At 45.4% G+C, this 19,710-nt stretch overlaps 1 protein-coding gene across 1 annotated transcript in view; it reads right to left on the reverse strand.

Annotated features, from left to right (window-relative positions):
• The window catches only part of ALK (ALK receptor tyrosine kinase), a 591,773-nt gene that overhangs the window by 260,817 nt on the left and 311,246 nt on the right, over nucleotides 1-19,710 (reverse strand). Inside the window, exon 4 of the mRNA XM_008162272.3 lies at nucleotides 18,690-18,891. Within this exon, the coding sequence (XP_008160494.2) occupies nucleotides 18,690-18,891 (202 nt within the window). The remainder of the gene's footprint in view (nucleotides 1-18,689; nucleotides 18,892-19,710) is intronic.

The following is a 19,710-nucleotide window of genomic DNA, read 5'->3' on the forward strand; positions in this document are numbered from 1 at the left end:
TTTCTGCCCTGTAAACGGAAATTAATAATACTTACTTCATAGGATGTTATAAGTACTCAATATGTACAATATTTTTATAGCAACAATTCAATAACCAGCAGTGAGCGAACAGTCTTGGGGGAAACCAGAAACACCTACAGAAAACAATTTGTAAACAAAGATAACACTGGATATTGATAGACTAAGGAAACAAAGAATTGAGTATACTAGTAGCAATCTACAGGCATTATGTGATCAGATGAGACACTGGAGTGTTATTTTGTAGTCTAGACAGTTTTATGGAGTAGAGCGAAGAAGAGAACAGCGTGGGTTGAAGTCTCCTGGGAACCCTTCAGGAGGAAGGCAATTCATGAATCCGAGCTCCATCCTGACCAGCTGCATCTGAGCCATGCCAAATTGGGCTGGGGGACAATGCAATGTGAATGCGTGACCTTGATCTCTGCCCCTCCAGCAGGCAACACCTCTGACCACCCTTCACACCTCAGCTCCTCCATCTGTCTATACATGAGCAGCTTCACTACTTTTACTCTCCCCTCTCTTGTCTTTCCACTCTATTCTCCTCTAGGTATTTTTTAAGTCAACTTTATTGAGGCATAATTTATATGCAATAAGTGGCATCCATTTAAAGGGTACAACATGATGAGTTTTAATAGTTGTCATACCATGAAACCATACCACATTCAAAATACAGAACATTTCCACTATCTCCCTTCCTGTCCCTTTGCAGTCAGCCCTGTCTGCTTCCCCAGGCCACCTCTGCCCTGCTCTCTATCACTGTAGATTAGTTTGCATTTTCTAGAATTGTATGTGAATGGAAGGAAGCACACACCAAATGGTCTTTGTTCCTGGTTTCCCAATAGTTCCCCCTATTCTGTGACTCAGCTTTTCATTTTTTAAATGGAATCCTTTGAGAGTAAGAATTAAATTTTGACTATTTCTAATAGATCAGTATTCTGTTTTATTGTTGGTGGTTTTTGTGTGCTATCTAAGAAATCTTTGCTTATCTCAGTTTGCAGAGATTTTCTCTTAGGTTTTCTTCTAGAATTTTTATGCAGCAAGCCCTTGCTTAACATCATCAATAGGTTCTTAGAAACTGCAACTTTAAGCGAACCGATATATAACGAAACCAATGCTACCAGAGGCTAATTGATATATATAAGAGTTAAGTCCTTGTGGCATTTTATCATCACAAAAACCTCACCAACTTCTAAATAAAGACCCCAAAACATTTCTAATATTAAACACTGAAATAAATGTGAGTTATACATACAGTTGAGAAAGATTAATAAAAACAAGGAAGATAATTCTTTTCCAACACGCTTATTCTAGTTTAGGGTGGTGGGGGGCAGGAGCCTCTCCCGGCAACTTAGGAACAAGGCCGGAACCCACCCTGGCAGGACACCTTCCATCACAGGCCACTCACTCACACATACTCACTCGAACTGGGATGTCTTAGATATCCCAATTCACCTCATGCGAACATCTTTGGGATGTGGGGAAAACCAGAGTACCCTGAGAAAACCCATGCAGACATGGGGCCAACATGCCAACTCTACACAGACAGTAGCCCCGGCCAGCAATTGATTATTTTCTCCTATCAATGTTATAAAGAAATAATGTTATTGGAGGACCCACTGTAGTTTAGATTTTACATTTAGGTCTATGATTCATTACCAGGTAATTTCCTAGACATTTTAATACACTTCCATTGGCTCCAAGGGCATGCCACCATGCTAACAAATCTAAATTGTTTTTTCTCCACCCCAAATCTTTTCTCGGAGCTCCAGACCCATGTCCACCTGCATACCCACTGCTAAACACTCAACCCCTTTGTAATGAACTTTGTACTTTCTTCTCCACATCTGTGCCTCCTTCATTTTTGCCTGTTTTAGTGAATGGTTCCATTCACCCAATCGGTCAAGGCAAAAATATCTTCCTCTCTCTCCCACCTAGATCCAATCCATCACTAAACCTGTCTATTACACCTTGTACTTAGATATGTATAAGCCTGTTCATTTCTCTCTAGACCTCACTCTGCAGTCAGGACTACCTACCTGTCCCCTGAGCTGCTGCAAAGGTCTTCATACCCACTGCTGCCCCAGCTCCAACACACTCTCGATCCTGCCCTTAAAACTCTACATCAGCTGCTCCTTGGATCTGAAGATGAAAGTTGTGATCCTAAATGTGCCCAGTCTCTCCTCTGTCGGCCTTTCACCCCATTCCTTTCTCCAGCAGGCCTCTCCTTACTTTCAGGCCCAGATGCACCAGTTTTCCTAAAAAAATGTCTTACCGCTTTCCCTTCAGGGCCTTCAGATGCTGTTCGCATTCCCAGAAGGAGTCTTGCCACTTTGTCACATGACCACTCCCTCTTCAGAATCCAGTTCCAATGCCACTACTATGGGAAGGCTTCTCTGATCCCCACCTGGTTCATGCCCTCCTCTTGTAAGAGCTCACAGAAGCCTGAACTCCTCCACCATGGTAATTTTAGGTTTATACATGTAACCGGTAATGTATGCTCATTCTCCCCTCTAGAGTGCAAGCTTCATGAGGACAGCAAGTGTTTCTGTTGCTCCCAGCTCTATTCTTGCCATCCAGCACAGTTCCCTGCACATAATAGAGGAATACTTAGTAAGTATTTACTGACTGACTGACTGACTGAATGAATGAATGAAGACAAAGAGGAGGACAACCCTGCATGGAAAGAGGAAAGGGGGTAGGCCAAGGGACACAATCTCACCAAGACAGGGAGGTCAGAATGGAATTGTGTGGTTGTGGGAAACACATTTGTTGATTTTCTTTCTGAATTGGGAATCAATACATAATTTTCTTTCCCCAATCATGTCAGCAGACAACTAATTATAGCAAGGCTGGTGGGAATTGCATTGCTCTCATCAAAATCAACCTGTAACCAGCTCTAGAAGCATATGGCAAAATCGGCTCAGCACAAATGATGCAGTTGTAACTGAATTCTCTGGTCACAGCAGCTTCCTGTTCAAAAGCAATTAAGTTCAGGCATCAAAAGGCAAAAGCAAGAGGGGAAAGTTCAATTAGAGACGGATATTTTTCCTCTAGAGCTTTTCTTCAAGGGCTGTGAGGGGCCAGTGCAAGCCTGACTGAGCAGGACTGAGTGGAGAGCAGGGCCAGTGATCTGAGTGGGGGCTCTGGCATTGGGTTCCCACTCAGCAGCAGAATGCAAGCAGACCTTGTTATTTCCATCTGGCCTCAGTTTATCTAATAATAAATACGTATTCCTCCCTCCTCTTAGTGGTTTGTTATTTAATTTCACCTATGAAGAGAAGGAAATGACTAAGTGCACTGCTGAGAGGTCTCCCCCTCCCCCTCCTTTTCCCACTTTTCCTTCCCTTTCCTCTTACAGGACATAGGGCTATGTAGGAAGCTTCTCTCCAGCTTGTGATGAAAACTTATGATGGTTCTGCTCTCATTTTTCCCAGACAAGCCCCATGTATAGCAGCCTCCTTCCAGGGCCTAATGGTAGCTGAATTAAGGGGCCCACGTCTCTACCCTGCAGGAAGTGGTGTGTTGCTGAGTAGGCAGCAAAGATGCTGTTTCACGTGGAACGTGTAGAGGAGACAGTCTCTGCTCACTGGTGTTTGCCTCTGTCCACCTGACATTTCACCTGACAGGGCCACCGGTGAACTCCCCTTGGGGCAGAGGGTGGAGCCACCTCTTCACATCTCTTTTGTAAAGGTCATATCATACAGTGTGGTCATGGGCTCTGGAACCAGATCCTGTGGGTTCAAATCCAAGCTCTGATCATTACAAACTGTAGGACTGTCAGCAAGTTCAGTGTTTCCACCCATAAAATGGGGATACAAATGATATGTTACCTCATAGGACTCTTGTGATGATTAAATGGATAAACATAGGTAATGGCAGTTAAGTGCTAGCCAGGTCATAATTATTGCCATTTTCAGGCAGCAGGCCGGTTAGCAGTGGTCCTTAGGCATTGTTTTCCATCTCTAGTCAAGGATCCTGCTGCTTTACTCCTTCCTATCCAGCACAAAGGTGTAAGATACCCTGACTCATCATCCACTTCAACTTAGATAGCAGCATGACAATATGTTTTAAGTTCTAATTGCTCAGGTAACAAACATTTATTGAATACCTATTCCATGCCCAGAACTTGTTTTGGACTTTGGGGACACCAAAGTGACAGCACAGTGTATACCTGCAGCAAGTTCAGACTCTGTTGGGAGGAATCGGTGGAAATGTCTATACAATTACTGAGTTTCCATGGGACTGGAGATGTTACTTGCTAAGGGCCTTAGAGGCTAAGACAGAAGGGATGCCCATGGACAGAGGTGCTATCCTTACAATCCTCATAGTTGTGTACCTTGGGATTTCGGGGTCCGAATGACGGTATTATACAATTAATGTTTTATTTCTCTTATGTATCCAATGCACCATTAAATCTCTGGACATAAAATTAAAATAGACAGAATAGATTCAACCACCTTTTACTGAGGCACTATGCTAAGGGCTTTCACACGTATTATATTATTTAGCCAATCCTCTGTGAAGATGTCCAGATTTCTTCAGAAACCAGGATGCCATACAGAATAATTTTTTGATGGATGGAGTCCATTACCACTTGGGCTATGAGCCCAGGTGATTGAAAAAGCATAAACCAGGCAATTGTCCTGGTGTTGCCACGCTTTCCAATTTTTAAACCTTCTGCCGCTAATGGAGATATTAACTGACTCTTGATGATAAAAGAATTAGCTCATTGAATCACCACATCACCATCTGGATTATAGCTCTTCTTTTTCCCTGGTTTCCAGGACATTGTTTAACTTTTACACTAGAGAATGTTGGCTGGTGTCTTTTGTTTCTTTGTGTGTGCTTTATTTTACTACCAAAGACTTCTGGCTGTCTGGTTTGTACTTAAACCTAGATTTCATGTGTGTGTCTGATATACAATGAGAGGGAAAGAGAATCTCTCTTTCCTATTGTCTCCTACTCCTGACTGTCAAGCTCAGTGTGTCAATCAAGTTCCCAAATCTGAGCTCTTAAGATCTCACCTAGTGGGAGCCCTCCCTAGAGGGATGGAGAATAGAACGGGGCTGGAATGGGTTACAGGGTCCCCCAGTTCCCTTCCTCGGAGTCTGGCTGCAGAGAATGAGTCGGAATAGTCATGAGGCTGTCTCCCTGGCACTAACCCCAGACCCGTTTTAAATAACGTATCTAAATGTTAATGCACACTTAAGACAACAGTGCAGCTCATACTCTTCCCAAATTGATTCATTTTGCAGAGGGCCTGATGCAATTTACTCAGTATAAAAATGTCTCTGGCAATTAGGGGGACAAAGGGGCAAAGCTGGTGGACCACAAGGATGACAAACAAAGCAAAATGATGTGAAAGCTGGGGACAGAATTTAATTTCTTTTGAATCAGACATTTTTGGGAATGTCAATAGCAAACAAGAAAGGCCTTCTTTACTTGCAAAAGAAACTTGAGAATTCTCCATCAGGAAGAAAAGATGCAAATAGTGTAAGAAATGATTTTGATGAAATGCTCCGATAGCCTCCCTGGTTCCTGATAGCATGAATTTTAGAGTGGTTGGGGTTCAAATAGCAGGATGCAGCCAGTGGAGACTGATCCATAGCATAAGCTTGGATCACTCTACCATGCAGGAAGTGGTGTGTTGCTGAGTAGGCAGCAAAGATGCTGTTTCACATGGAACATGTAGAGGAGACAGTCTCTTCTCACTGGTGTTTGCCTCTGTCCACCTCACATGTCACCTGGCAGGGCCACTGGTGAACTCCCCTCGGGGCAGAGAGGGAGCTACCTCTTCACATCTCTTTTGTAAAGGTCATAGCATACAGTGTGGTCATGGGTGGAGGTTTCTGATCACTGAAGAACCAGGCCCCTGACCCCTTCACCGGTGAGACCACATTGGAAGAATGAGACTCTGGAAAATATGCTATAGAAGAAACTAAAATTGTTTAGCCTGGAGCGAGAGAAGTTAAAAAGAGACATGAGGCCTGGCTGGGTAGCTCAGTTGGTTAGAGTGTTGTCCCGATATTCCAAAGTTGCAGGTTCGATCTCTGGTCAGGGCACATACAATAATTAAGCAATAAATGCATAAATAAGTGAAACAAAAAATTGATCTTTCTCTTTCCCCTCATTCTCTCTTTCTTTCTCCCTTTCTCTTTCTATATAAAAATCAATAAAATATGAAAACCATCCTCAAAGGAAAGAAAAACTGCCTTGTTAGGATAAAGTAGGCTTGTTCTATGTGATTTCAGAGGAGAAATAGAGGATCAACTGGATAATGGTGAAATAGGAGAAGGAACTAACATATATTAGTCACTCTGTTCAAATTATTCTAGGTGTCTTGTACACACTGTTAGAATATTATTTCATAGGGAAATTGTGGTATTAAAAGCAATCCTATGCTTTAGTGCTAAGAACATGGTAAACACTCAATACATATGTAATGTTGAAAACGATACTCCTCACAAAGCTCCTGCAAGGTAGGTATTACTATTTGCATTTTATGGATGAGACACAAGAGGCTTGAGGAAATTAAATAACTTTTCAGAGACAGCCAACAACTTTCCCAAGGTTACAAAGCCAGTTGGCATGAGGGAGTTCTTCCTGGCTGCTAAAGCTGCCCCACGGTGGGATGGTCTCCTTTGCAAGCGGGGAAACTCCCTATTGGTTGAGCCAGGTGAGCTGAGGCCAGGTGAGCTTTGGAAGAGGCTCTTGCACTGGTTTGAGGTGGGGGTAAAGGAGTTGAATTCAGGTACTTTTAAGGTTCTTTTCTGCTCAGTGACATTATGACTGACATATGTTTTCAAGTTCTGTTAGCTACACTATGGCTTTAATCCATCTTAGCATAAACAGTCATGTGGGAATGTGAAAAGTGAGAGGCAGCCACTTACGAAGGCCAAAGACTCAAGGATCACGAACATATAGTGAAATAGAGGAGTTTCTATTTTCTCCTGAACTCTGGCTTTGCCAACTATCAAATTTCCTGACTCAGTTCCACACACAATTAACCTGCTGCCACCAGCTCCCCAAGTCCAGAGGCCAGCTTTGTTAGACAAGGGGACAGAAGGTTAATCAAGAAAGTGGACAGACAAGTGAGGACTTTAGAAGTGGGAATCATCTGGGTCTGTTGAGAGGATGACTCTTCAATGGGCACCAAGAGGCTCCCTATGGAGAGTGATCGGGCCGGGAGACTCCAGACAGAGCAGTCACTCTGAGGCCTGCAGGTAAACATCCAGTGGAATAATGATTAGAATTTCATGCGCTTAGGAAGGAATTTTAGTCCTGGGAGAGAAAAAACAAACTAATGGAGAGAATATTTAAGGAACAGTTGGAAGGAAGGCAATTGGAATTCATTCTAGCTTATCTGAAAAGATAAAATCTCAACAGGAATCAGTGTGCTTAAGTGGGAATGTAAAGAGTAGTAAACTAAGGAGAGGGAGAAATTGAGGAAAAAATACCAAGTAGAAGTCTCTTGTGAAAGATTAGGAAACAGACAGGGAACATATATAGGAAATTACCTGGAAAATTGGAGGGGCTAAACGGATCACGGAGAGTGATCAGAAAGCATGGGAACCACTTTATTTCAAGGCTAATGTGTGCCAGCATTTGCTTAGCAGTGTGAACAGTTAGGACTACAAATGAAGATGAGGCAGGCTGAAGACAGTCACTATATCTGGGGTTGGGTAGAAGGAAGTGAGTTGTTATAGAGGATGGAAATGAAATTTTGGCCAAGAGCTTTCTAGATGCATTTTGTTTTTTAAAACCACATCTCAAGTTCTCAAAGAGTCCCTGGTGCAACTAACTTGGGGTTTTGTTCATTTAATAAGCATTTCTTAAACACATGCTGTGAGTTAGGCACTGTGCTAGGCACTGGAGATACAGTGATCAATAATGCCCATCCCTATTCTTAGGGAGCCTAGTGGGTAAGAAGGACATGTAAAAGGAACACATGTGGTGCAGTGCTGAGATGTAGAACAGGCAACAAAAGTTGGTGCAAAGGATGGTGTGATCAACTCTGCTTGGCTTGGGTTTGGGGTCTCAGGAAAGGTTTAGGAGCTAAGAGATAGTTTCTTGAAGGAGGAGAAGAATTGTACTTGGTGGTCAGGGAGGTGGGAGAAGGCAAGAGGGCTTGAAACAACTTATTTAAATTGGGGTGATTGTGAGTAGTTAGATATAAATGAAATATGGGTCCAAAGGAGTGGGTAAGCCAGGCTCAAGAGGGTAGGGTAAGATCGGGGTCATGTGCCATGCTAACAAGGAGCTCAGACTTGCTCCTCAGATTCTCAGGGTTCACCAAAGAGTTCTAAACAGATTAATAGCCTACAATATTCACTTGCCAGTTGTCTCATCAAGGTCTTGAGTGTGTTTGATTTGGGACTTCCTAATGCTCAGGAAGAGTCACAGAAGTTATCCTTCTCAAAGATTTCAAAGATCATTTCACAGAATTAACCACACAGTAGAACCTCACGCTCTTTCAGGTGAACTGAAACTCTGAGCCAAGAAGTGGGGCCACAGAAAACAGCACAGTATGCAGCTCTCACCGCAGACTCCCTCTGTCCAACCTTCATTGGAGTGAGGCTTGGAGGAAGGCCCCAGGCCCTCAAGTAACCCAGGTGTGAATGGTATGAAGAAATATGTAGGCTACTAGCAACATGAGCTCTGGTGCCTGGGCTCGGTCTGCTCTTGGTTAATAAGTGGGGCCTTCCCTGCATGCCCTCCCCTTTCTGGCCACCCACTGGCAGAGGACAGCTATCAGTAATTTGAAAGTAGCAGTGGGAACACTCCTTCTAGGAGCTTAGTGATGTAAGATCCTCTCAGGAATAAACAGTGCGCCAAATCCGGTGTAGAGTTTGTAAAGCCCTTTAAATGTGAAATCCCGTGGTTGATATAGCTCTTAACTAAAGCTCTGAACCATAAGAAAATGCATTTCTGCTATAAAAAGCAAGGAATTTAGCTGAATATGTGAGTGTGGCACTATAAACAAAACAAAGCGGGGAATAGAAAGCACAGGAGCAGGTCAGGTAATGAAAAACAGGGAGGTGTATTTGGAGGCTTAGAGCGAATGCAGGGCTGAGCTGAGCTATTAAGCAGGTCGTAGTGTCTCTTGACTATGTGCCATCAGCACTGGTTGCCTACACTTTTTCATTGTAAATAAAAGAGCTGATGATTCCATCACTGATTTGGCTTCCTCACCACAGACAGGGACCTGCATCTGCAGGCCAGGGGGCTGGATTGGCACAGAGCTTCAGGAGACAGGGGAGCCAAGATCACACTCTCCAGTGGACTTTTTATAACTTTCTGGAGGGCCAGGCATAACGCTTTCTAGTCCCTGCTCTCAGGGCTGCCTGCTCACCACAATGTGCTTCTCCTGTGGGCCAAGGCTTTAGAATTTTGCCCTTTACTTAGGGTGGAAAAGATTACATATATACCATAGAAAAGATGCAGATGGGTATTTACCAAGAAAAAAAAAGGTTAATAATTATATATAAATAATAATATGGTCTTAATCTTTGGTTGATGATAGGGAGGCCCCCAGTGGGTGGTGAGGACTGGACTGTGGAGCTAGACTGCCTGCACTCAAATCCAGCCTGTTCCTTACTAGCTGTGTGACCCTGGGCAGGCTATTCAACCTCAGGGAGCCTCAGCCGCCTCTGGAAGATGCAGGTGATAAGAGCGCCTCCTTCACTGAGTGGTGATAAGCATAGTGTTAATCGAGAGGACTCACAGAAGGCACTAGAACAATTCTTGGCACCACAGAGTAAGCACTAAGTAACTGTGACTTTTTCCTTGCTATAGTCTGAATATGCCCCCCAATGCCATTCGAAAACACCCTAAAGGGACTTGTCAGAGGAGACACTGAACTGGGTGCTGAAAAGTGAGTAAGGGTATTCGGTGTAAAAGGTGGTAAAGGGCAATCCATCAGGAATAACAAACTTTAACTATTCTTCCTGCAAAGGGGGAGGAAGAGGGAATGACAGGAAAGTACTGGAGTCCAGACCAATTGTAACCAAAAAGTTGGAATAGCTTGTACTCTGAAATCTACATATACTGGGGTGGAAATTTATTGCACACATGGACCATCTATAGGAACTTGGAGTCCTTATATGGGAGGAAGATACTACCAGAGAGAAGGAGAAAGTGAGGAAAGTGCCTGAACCCAGGGTGAAATCTTGAGCACCTGTAGCAGGACATTTGCTATAAGAAGAGGTGTGAAAGGGATTTGGGGGATTCCAGGGATGAGACTTGCCTGTTTGGACACTGCCTTGGTGGGGAGGGAACACAAGCTGGTGGCACATACACACAAAAGTGTGAGCACTCAGAGAAATGGATAGGGCAGGGGAGCTGAGTGACAAACCCGAAGGATGGTGCAGACACCGCATACGACCAACTTTCCCCAGCTGCCCACCACTGGCACACGTGCCTTCTGTTTGTGGGATGCCTTCCTCTCCTCATGCACCTGACCACTCCCTTTCCCTTCAGAGCCAGTCTGATGTCTTCTCTGGGCAAGCCAGCCACCAGCACACTCAGGTGTGCAACTCCTCTGCACCCCCGTGCCACCTGTGCACATATGCATTACAGCCCTTTCCCCATAGCATCATACTGTCCCTTGTCATCCAATGCAAGCCGCACTGTGAACCCCTGCCGGAAACCAAACATTGTCACTTGGTAGTTATGTGAAAAGGGAACCCGACAAGGCTGGTCAACCTTGAAGCTAAAGGTCAGAGCCAACCACTCCCTATCTAATTGAGACGATGGTAACTGAGGCAACTTCCCCACCAAATAATCATGTAAATCCATATTGATAAAGATCATCTGTCTGTTACTGGAATTACCTGCCTAAGGGCAATGGGTGTATCTCAGAACTCTAATAAAAGGGATAGAGCAAAGGCCAGAGCTTGGAAGTCCTCCCACTAGAGGTGGGCTCCCGCCTGGCCCCACATTTTCCCAAATTGATTCTTTTCTAGCTTCTCTTCATTTTGATTGCGGCCTTCTCCAGAAACCGGACCTGAACGGGATCCCTGAAACACGCGGGACGTGACAAGGGATCCCACACAAACCCCTAAAGCAGGATGAGTCATCAGAGTTCAACCAGTGCCTAAGACTCATAAGCATTTATTGACAAAACACATGGTGCAATGAATGAGTGAATTCCTTGACACCAGTGGTCTCTCGCCTAAATTCCTCCACCTACTTTCAACATCGCCCTCCACATTGGGAAGTGGCAAGGCACAACAAACACTTCTGAATGAGAGGTGATTGTTGTCTCTATGCATTTTGACCTCTCTTTGTACACAACCTATATTTATCATTATGGGATTTGCCAAGATGTCATTCTGACAAGCCACGGGGTTACAGGTATTCACAATTCTCTCCTCTTCCTAGTGTTCAATCCATCAAATATCCAGGGCAGAGTGGGAAGACGAAAGCAACCGGCTTAAAAGAGCCCACTACAGCCCCTGGGCTGTCAAATCTCGAAGGTCAAAGCTGGCAGAAGCCAATGGTCTTTTCATTTATTTTTCTTGACGCCCATCAATGAAAGCAATCGTGAGTAAAAGTTGTACCTGCCAGGAAAGGAATTGTCCTTTGTACTTAGTGGCAACCTTCACAGTTCAGGTACACTCTGACAGCTGCTTCCTGAGCCCCAGGGATGGCTATACATCTATCCCTGGGCCCGGGCAGAAGGCGGGTGAAATACTTTTCATCTTGTCATCAATTGAAGACTCTTCTGTGATCTTGGACAGGGATTTAATTTTTAGATCCAGAGCTTATGTTTGAGAAGAACTACCATTGTAGAACTGGTGTTTATTGATCTGGTGTTTATTCACCTAACACAGAACACCTACTATGTGCTAGGCTCTGTGCCAGGCTGTGGAAAATAAGATGTACAAGCTGACGTCTTTACCTTCAAGGCTTTTGGTCCAGAGTTAAATGACCAAAAATCAGATGAGTCTCTTGAAAAGGCTTTTCCTGACTGATAAGAATAGGCCTCAGTTTTCTCAGAGCTAGGCATGATACCAGGGTTCAACTGCAAGGCCTGCTTGGGGAAATGGCATGAGAAAAGAAAAAAAAGACCCAAAAGATCTGTGTTCCCCTGTGTGTTCCCCATTGACTATAAGCAAATTACTGAGTCTCCTGGAGATCCAGTTTACTCATCTATAAAATGGGGAGAACAATTTGTGGGACAGACATCAGTGAAGATGAAATGAGTTGATAGACGTTGATGCACCTGGTAACCTGAACATGCACTATGCAGATATTAATCATGAATTTTAACATAGCACCTGCTTCCTGAGAACATAGAAGAGGCAATGGCTCTTCTGTTAACCTGGGGCCTAGAGGAGAGTCAACATGTGCCATTCTAAAGAACAAAGAAGGGTGGTGGATGGTGGGTGGATGCAGGCTCCCTCTGGTCTAAAAGATCTGGGTCTCTAGTCTACTCCGTACTCCTCTCAGGCCCCTCTGGCCTTGAAAGCCATAGTCCTTTTGGAGAGAAGATAATAGGTGTGTCCCAACTAGACCTATGGGTGGAGACCAGACCTATACACAGCCTTAGATCTCCCTCAGCCACCCCAGCTTTGAGGCCTGCACAGGCAGGATCAGGCAAGGGTTGGAAAGCCTGTCACAGCCTGTCCACCTATGTGAGGGAGAAATGACTCTGCACCCTGCAATCACGTCCATCTCACCTCTTCAAGCTTTCTTTCTAACGTTTATCCTTACTAGTTAGTAAATGGAAATAAGAAAACTACCAGCTTATGTTATTGAGCAATTCAAGCTGAAGATGTTAGCCATGATTCTTAATTTTCAATGTATACCAGATTCCCTGTGGCACTTTCTAAAATACATATGTCCATGCCTCTTCCCAAAACTAATAAAATCAGAATCACTTGGGATGAGATCAGCTGTATGAATTTTATAAAATTCATGGTTCTGATTTGTTCCCCCAGAGCCTGAGATGTACCTGATTAATGGCTTAAAGTCCAGGTGCTCTAGAGAGAACTAGCATATTAGTGGTTGTTTCATTATTACTACTCACAGGGGTGAGAAATATGGTAAATCCTGGCATAGTCAGCGGGACTGGGAACTTCGGGGTCCAACTTAGAGAATACAGGTGGTTACTCTAAGAATGAGGGGTGCCAAATTGCTACACTTGGCTCTCCTCACTCCCCCACCACTCAGAGCAGCCTGAAGGAGGAGGCCAGCCTTGATTAGATCCTCACAACCACCCCATGAGGTGGGCCAATTATTACCATTTTACAGAGAGGAAAATTGAGACTTATAGAGATTCAAAGACTTGCCCAACCTCCCAGAATACTTGGACCCAAGTCTCATGACTGCATTACACTCAGAGAACTCCTAGCTTCACGACTGCCCTTGGCAAGCTTGGGTCTTCATGACTGTCCCCATGCCTGAGAAGTCTGCCCTTGACAAGCCTGGGTGTGAGTGTTAAGGCTTTAAAAAATTATCTTTAAAGCCTTTGAATGGCTTTCTCTTTTTAGTGTAAATCACCCGTACATTAAAGCCCTTATTGTATATTTATCAGTGTGTTATTCAGACCAAGGGGAAAAGGAGAGAAGCTGACACTGTGAATGACTTTGAAAGTGAGAAAATGCTGGGCCTGAAATTAAATCATTGCGACACTGCCACTCGAGGGCATCAATTTCAATAAATGATCACCTTCTTTATTTCTGACCCGTTTATCATGCAAAAAGGATGCAAGGAGGACTTGGGCTGGGCAATGTTGAAGGCCACAGGCCTCTGATTTCCCACACTGGCCAGACTTGCCACATTGCTCTGGGCCAACTGGAGTTAAACCCAACGTAGCTTGGCAAAGGCAGTCGGGCATCTTTTTCAGAAGCAAATTCCCAGTGGCCTCTTCCCACGTTGCCCTATCCTGAGCCTCTTCCTCATCATCCTGCTGAGACCTGCTGGTCTATTTACAGGAAAATTCAGGGTCTGTACACTAGTGGCAGAAAGTCTCTGTGGGTCAGTGATGGGTAACTGTCCGGTTTGCCAGAATGGGGGGCAGGGGCAAGAGCGGAGTCTGGGCAGGGAAAGTCCTGGTCTGCTACCCGAGTCCTGACTGGCACCCTGAGAGGGTGTTGCTGATATTGCAGGATGAAGGAAGGGAGCAGAGAGCAGCTGGGAGCTCTGTTTAAAAGGTAAGAAGCCGAGGCTGGGAAGGGCTGTGGTTTTTCCATAACCACGCTGCAAATTAGCGGTGGAACCAAGGCTGAAACTGCATCTCCTGACACCCTTTGGGCTGGGCACTGTTGGGTTAGATTCCTCTGGCAGGTCTCCCATTAAGATTGCTGCTGATTTTACAGCTGGGGTCTTTGGTCAGAAGTGGCTGGTTTACATAAACGTGGCAGCCATGTGAGTACCCAACACTGACATTGGGTTATCTTCACCTGCGGAAGTTACTGCAGATTTTAGTCTAAGGGCAGTAAGTGTCAGGATTTCTATGTAGATACTGCTGTTCAGTGGGGAGACAGAGCACAGGAGGGCTGGGCTCCGCAGTGTGCACTCTGACCTTCATCACATCACATCCTGCCTCTAGGCTTGGTTCCCCCCATCAGGAAATCATTGGGGAAAAGGGAACTCAAGTCTCCTCTGAGTGTGGGGTTAAGATCCTGCGGAAGTTGAATCTGTGTGCTGAGGACACTCATTTCTCCGCCACCCTCTGGATCCAGTCTTGTTTGTGCTAGGATGGCCCTGACAGTTTATCTCGGCTCAAGTCGGAGAATCACCAAATCCTGTCAGTTTAAAACATCTTTTCAAGTATTCAAATGATTGGCAAGTTCTGTCCTCTCAGGACCCAATTCTTCCCTGTGTAGTTTGGTCATACATAATAAAGTCCCCAGACACCCAAAGCTGCAGGAGAAAGCCCTGCACTCCGAGAGGAAGAAGAGTTTGCCATGGATGTCCTGGGAGGAGCCCTGGAGAGACGCTCCTGCAGCTGGAAACCCCACCAGCCCCTGAGCCTGTGTTTCCGAGGCCAGGAAGGCACGAGCTTCCCACTGCTGGGCTGCTCTTTCTGAAACAGCTTTCTGCAGAACGGCAGGGACATGCAGGAGGCAGAGCAGGAGCTGGGCGTCCTGTGCTGGCTCTGCTGGCACTGCTGTTAGCTTGGCCTTTCAGTGTTTCCAGGTCCCAACTTGAAAACATTTGCACAGGCATGTGCTGCTGCTCTCCTGCCTGTGTGTTCCGTACTGGGCTGGGTGCTCCCTGGAAGCTGTGCCTCTCCTGTCTTTGTCTATTCCCAGCACCTATAATACAGGAGGTGCTCAATCCATGGTTTTCAAATAAATGTATGCCCTGGAAAGCAGCTAGCATGTATTAAGTGTCTACTATAATTGGGCAAATTGTGAGATATTTTCTTTGTGCCATTTCACAACTCACCGTGTTAAGTAGGATATTATCATATTCATTTAATTAATGGGAACTTTGTGGGTTCTAATTTTTAGTTAAGATGTCCTATCCTATGCCTGCTGCATTCTGTGGCCAGTGGGGCTGGGCTACTTGACATCCCATTTCTCTGCTTCCTCGCTTTTATGGCCATTCTGGCTGGCCAGGTGAGCAGGTGAACATGCTGGGCACACTCTTTGTCATCTGTGCCCTAGGAGATCCTGGCCAAAGCCAGGCCATTTTGGCAGACATGTGCTCACTCTGTGATTCATTAGACCTGCTGCTTTTCAGGAGGTGGAAGGCAGCAGCTGCTGGGATTCCCCAACTGCCTTCCCTGACGCCAGCGCCTCCAAGCAGGCTGCTGCTCCCCATGACATTGCCTGATCACAACTCATGGCTTTCGGGGACTTGGTGGCCTCTCTGACTTGTCATTCCTCAGCCCACGCCTCTGCGCCAGGCTCTCCCAAGATGACTTTGCTATGACAATTTCTTCCCTTATTACTATAAACACTGAATGTCATTTTCCCAAATAGCAGTCCCCAAGCCACCATGTTCTGTTCTGAGAAGAAGCCAGCCTCATTTGTAATCATCACTGTCACCATCAGGATTTCACTGTGTCCCCCTTGCCACACTGAGGACTGTGCTGTTGGTGTCATCTCTGGCATTAAAAGGGGTGAGCTTCCAAGGAGGCAAACTGCCCAAGGTCTCAAAACCAAAGGATTATTGGGACTGACACTGACCCATAGTCAGAGAATGGACAAGTCTCAATCTTTTGTGTCAAAAGATTCAGCAGAACAGAGCCAACTAAGGTATTAATGGTCTCTTACGTTTTCATCCTGCTCAGTGTGTGCAAAACCCTTTACGCCCTTTATTGCATTGACCCCACAGCACCATGTGAGTAGGACCAGCATCACATTCCCCATTTTACAGATGGGGAAACTGAGGTTTGGGAGGGGATGGGATTTGCCTGAAATCAGAGCTCTTTCTTGGAACATCCTTTGGTGGACCACCAAAGGCTGGCCTTTGTATCTTGCATGCCTCTATAATCCTGATAAATAAAAAATAGCCAATAAATGACTGTTCATTGCCTGATGACTGAATAGTGAACTATGACTTACATTCAGGGGTTTGATTCACAGCATAATATTTTTTTTTCCTGCTGCACCACGGTGAACTAACTGCGCTTTTCCAGCAAAGGGCAAAAAGGTTCAGACCCCCTCCACCTTGTCTAGTCAGTGATCTTGGGCAAGTTATTTGACCTCACTGAATTTCCTCATCTATAAAATGGAAGATAATACTAGTTTCTGCTTCATTGTGTTATTTAGTATTAAATTTAAAAAAATTGCATGTAAAGTGCATAGCAGTGACTGGCTAGCACATCTAGGAAGTACTTAATAAGTATTAGTAATAGCTATAGTTATTATTATTCAAGGGTAGGGACTGGGCATTACATATCTTTGTAACCCAGGACTTAGTTCAGCAGTTGGCAAGACACTTGATTGTAGGGCTCAAGACACTTGCTGCCAACACACACTCATCATGTGACATGGAGCAAGCCCCTTCCTTCTCCTGGGTATCAGTTCCAGTTCCAACACCTGTGAACTGATGAGGGTGAACCAGGTAAATCCCATGGCTCCTCCCAGCTTTAAAATGCTCTGGTTATTTCAGTGGTCCTCAATGGGGATGTTTTCACCCCCCAGGGGACATCTGGCCGTGTCCAAAGACATGTTTTTGGTCACAACCATGGCAGGTGCTACTGGCATCCAGTGGGTAGAGGCCTGGGAAGTTGGAGACCACGCACAAGACAATGTTGATGAAAATAATTATCTGGCTCTAGCTGTCAATAATGCCAAGACTGAGCAACCCAGATCCAGCTCTACACAAATACCCAGAGCTCTCTGAATTGCTGGACAGGTGCCTGTGTCCTGCAGTTTTCCAAGATGCCCATGGAAGCAGCATTCCTCCATACAGCAGAGAAGTCCATGGATCTCCCCTTCAAGAAATTACTAAGCAGTCCATACAGCTTTACTGAGAAAGCAGTAGGCAGAACCCACCCTCCCCCAGTCCAGCACACCATGGAGGTGAAGGATGGGTAACATCATTGTTCAGATGGGAACCCTCTGCAAGGTATTTTCTTAGAGAGAAACTAAGTCCAAAGTCTAACCTTAGCTAGAAATTTGAGCTCTTTCTCCTGCAAACATGCCATAAAGAAGGATCCCTCACCCTTATCCTATATAATAAAAGGCTAATATGCAAATCGACGAAATGGCAGAACAAGTCACTATGACACGCACTGACCACCAGGGGGCAGACACTCAATGCAGGAGCTGCCCCTTGGTGGTCAGTACGCTCCCACAGGGGGAGCACTGCTCAGCCAGAAGCCAGGCTCATGGCTGTCGAGCGCAGCAGCAGTGGCGGGAGCCTCTCCTGCCTCCGTGGCAGTCGGACATCCCCTGAGAGCTCCTGGACTGTGAGAGGGTGTAGGCTGGGCTGAGGGACCCTAGCCCTGAGTGCACGAATTTTGTGCACCGGACCTGTAGTTGATTATAAAGTAATCAGACCTGGAGCCATTCACAACTGGGGTCTTGCAGTGGTATTTACACTTATGGAATGAGAAAAAAGGCAGCCACAGAGATGCCCTGGTTCACATTGCTTTTCAATGTCACCACTTCTAGATCAGGAAGTAGGCAGGTATCTTCTAGAGGAGTTCACTGACATGAGTATTGGGTGTCACTTCAGTATTGGGTAAGTTTTAGAGGTTCTAGAACAAAGGTTGTCAGTCTCTACTGATTTGAGACTGACACCGTGTGGTCTCCCTGACCAGTTCTGCTCTAGGTCCCATGCTTCTGCTAGGGTGGAAACAATAATTTGCTCTTTCCCTTTCCGCCAAAGTTCTGCTGGTAAAACCTACTTTCCAGCACATTAAATTACTTTTATTTCGGCTGTTTAACACTCCCCTTGGCTGTTTTCTCCTTGGCTCTGTCTGGATTTTGGGAAATGAATATCTTTAACATCCACTCATTAAATGCCAACTCTGCCAGCTGCTCCTCTGGCCTCTGGAAGGCCACCAGCCTGGGCAGCCAGAGGGCCCCACAGACCAGGGTGTGAGATACTATCCAGGGAATAGTAGCAGTTATGGCTCAATCTGGTCCCTACCCATTAAAGAGCAATTGTGAGTTTTAAGTAGATGTCATAGACTCTGAACTTTTTCGGCCAAAAGCCAAATTGTCTTCAATAAAATAGATCTGGAATGGGCAAGGACTTACCCATGCTTCCCCGGAGTAGGTACCAGGAGGATCTCTCTTCCAGCCTCGTTGTGGGGCAGCAGCTGGGCGACGTACCTCCCGGAAGGCTGCAGGTGCCTGTGAACGGAGACGGCCAGTCTGCAGTGCTCGCTGCTGCTCCTCATCCACGGGCTCAAGATGGTATGCTTGGAGTTTGCTGAGGTGTTGAGGAGGAGGAAGGAGCCTGCCAAGAGACCGGGAAAGTGACTCTGCAGATGTGTCCAGACAGGTGGACCAGCAGCACCTCTGCAGCAGGTATTAGAGACCAATGGCATCAAAGTCTGTGATGCTGGAGGCCTTCATCACTCTCTTTGCACACACCAGCCCTCTTCCCCTTCTCTAATCTTTGTAAAATCTAAAACCTGATGTAAGAGAATGGCAACTGAGGACTGGGGCTTTATAATCAGGCACACCAAGGTTCTCACCTTAGCACCCCTACTTAGTAGCTCTACGTCCTTGAGTCTTATCACCTGTAAAATGGGAATGGAAACCTCTATTTCAAAGGGTGGTTGTAAGGATTATGTGAGATAATCCTGGAGAGCATTTCACCCAGTTTTAGCAGGGAGGAAGCACCTATTAAATAATCAATTATTTGATTTTACTGTCTTCTAAATTAGAGATGACCGCTCACAGATGCTTTGCCATCCAATAGGTACGATTAACAACCCCCCCCCCCATAGGCAACAGGGGGAAGAATAGTGTGTATTACCTAATCCTTAGAAACCCAACCCAAGTGCTAAGACATTCTTATAGATTTACATACTGGTCTAGGGGGACAGTCTAACTGAGTTACTCCCTCCATAAATGTGCCAAGTGGAGCCAGGACATGAGTGCCATCTTGTGACTATCAATGTAGGGTACCTCCACACCCCAGAAACCAGGACTCTGGCATCTAGGGCACCCTTTAGGTCACAATTTAAATCAGAGCTGACTAAGTTCTCCATATAACATTCAAGCCAGCCTGAGTTTCAATTTATTGTTGGACAATTCAGTTTCCCAGTAA

The sequence above is a fragment of the Eptesicus fuscus genome, chromosome 16 (genome assembly GCF_027574615.1).
Source record: "Eptesicus fuscus isolate TK198812 chromosome 16, DD_ASM_mEF_20220401, whole genome shotgun sequence".
NCBI classification, from domain to species: Eukaryota; Metazoa; Chordata; class Mammalia; order Chiroptera; family Vespertilionidae; genus Eptesicus; species Eptesicus fuscus.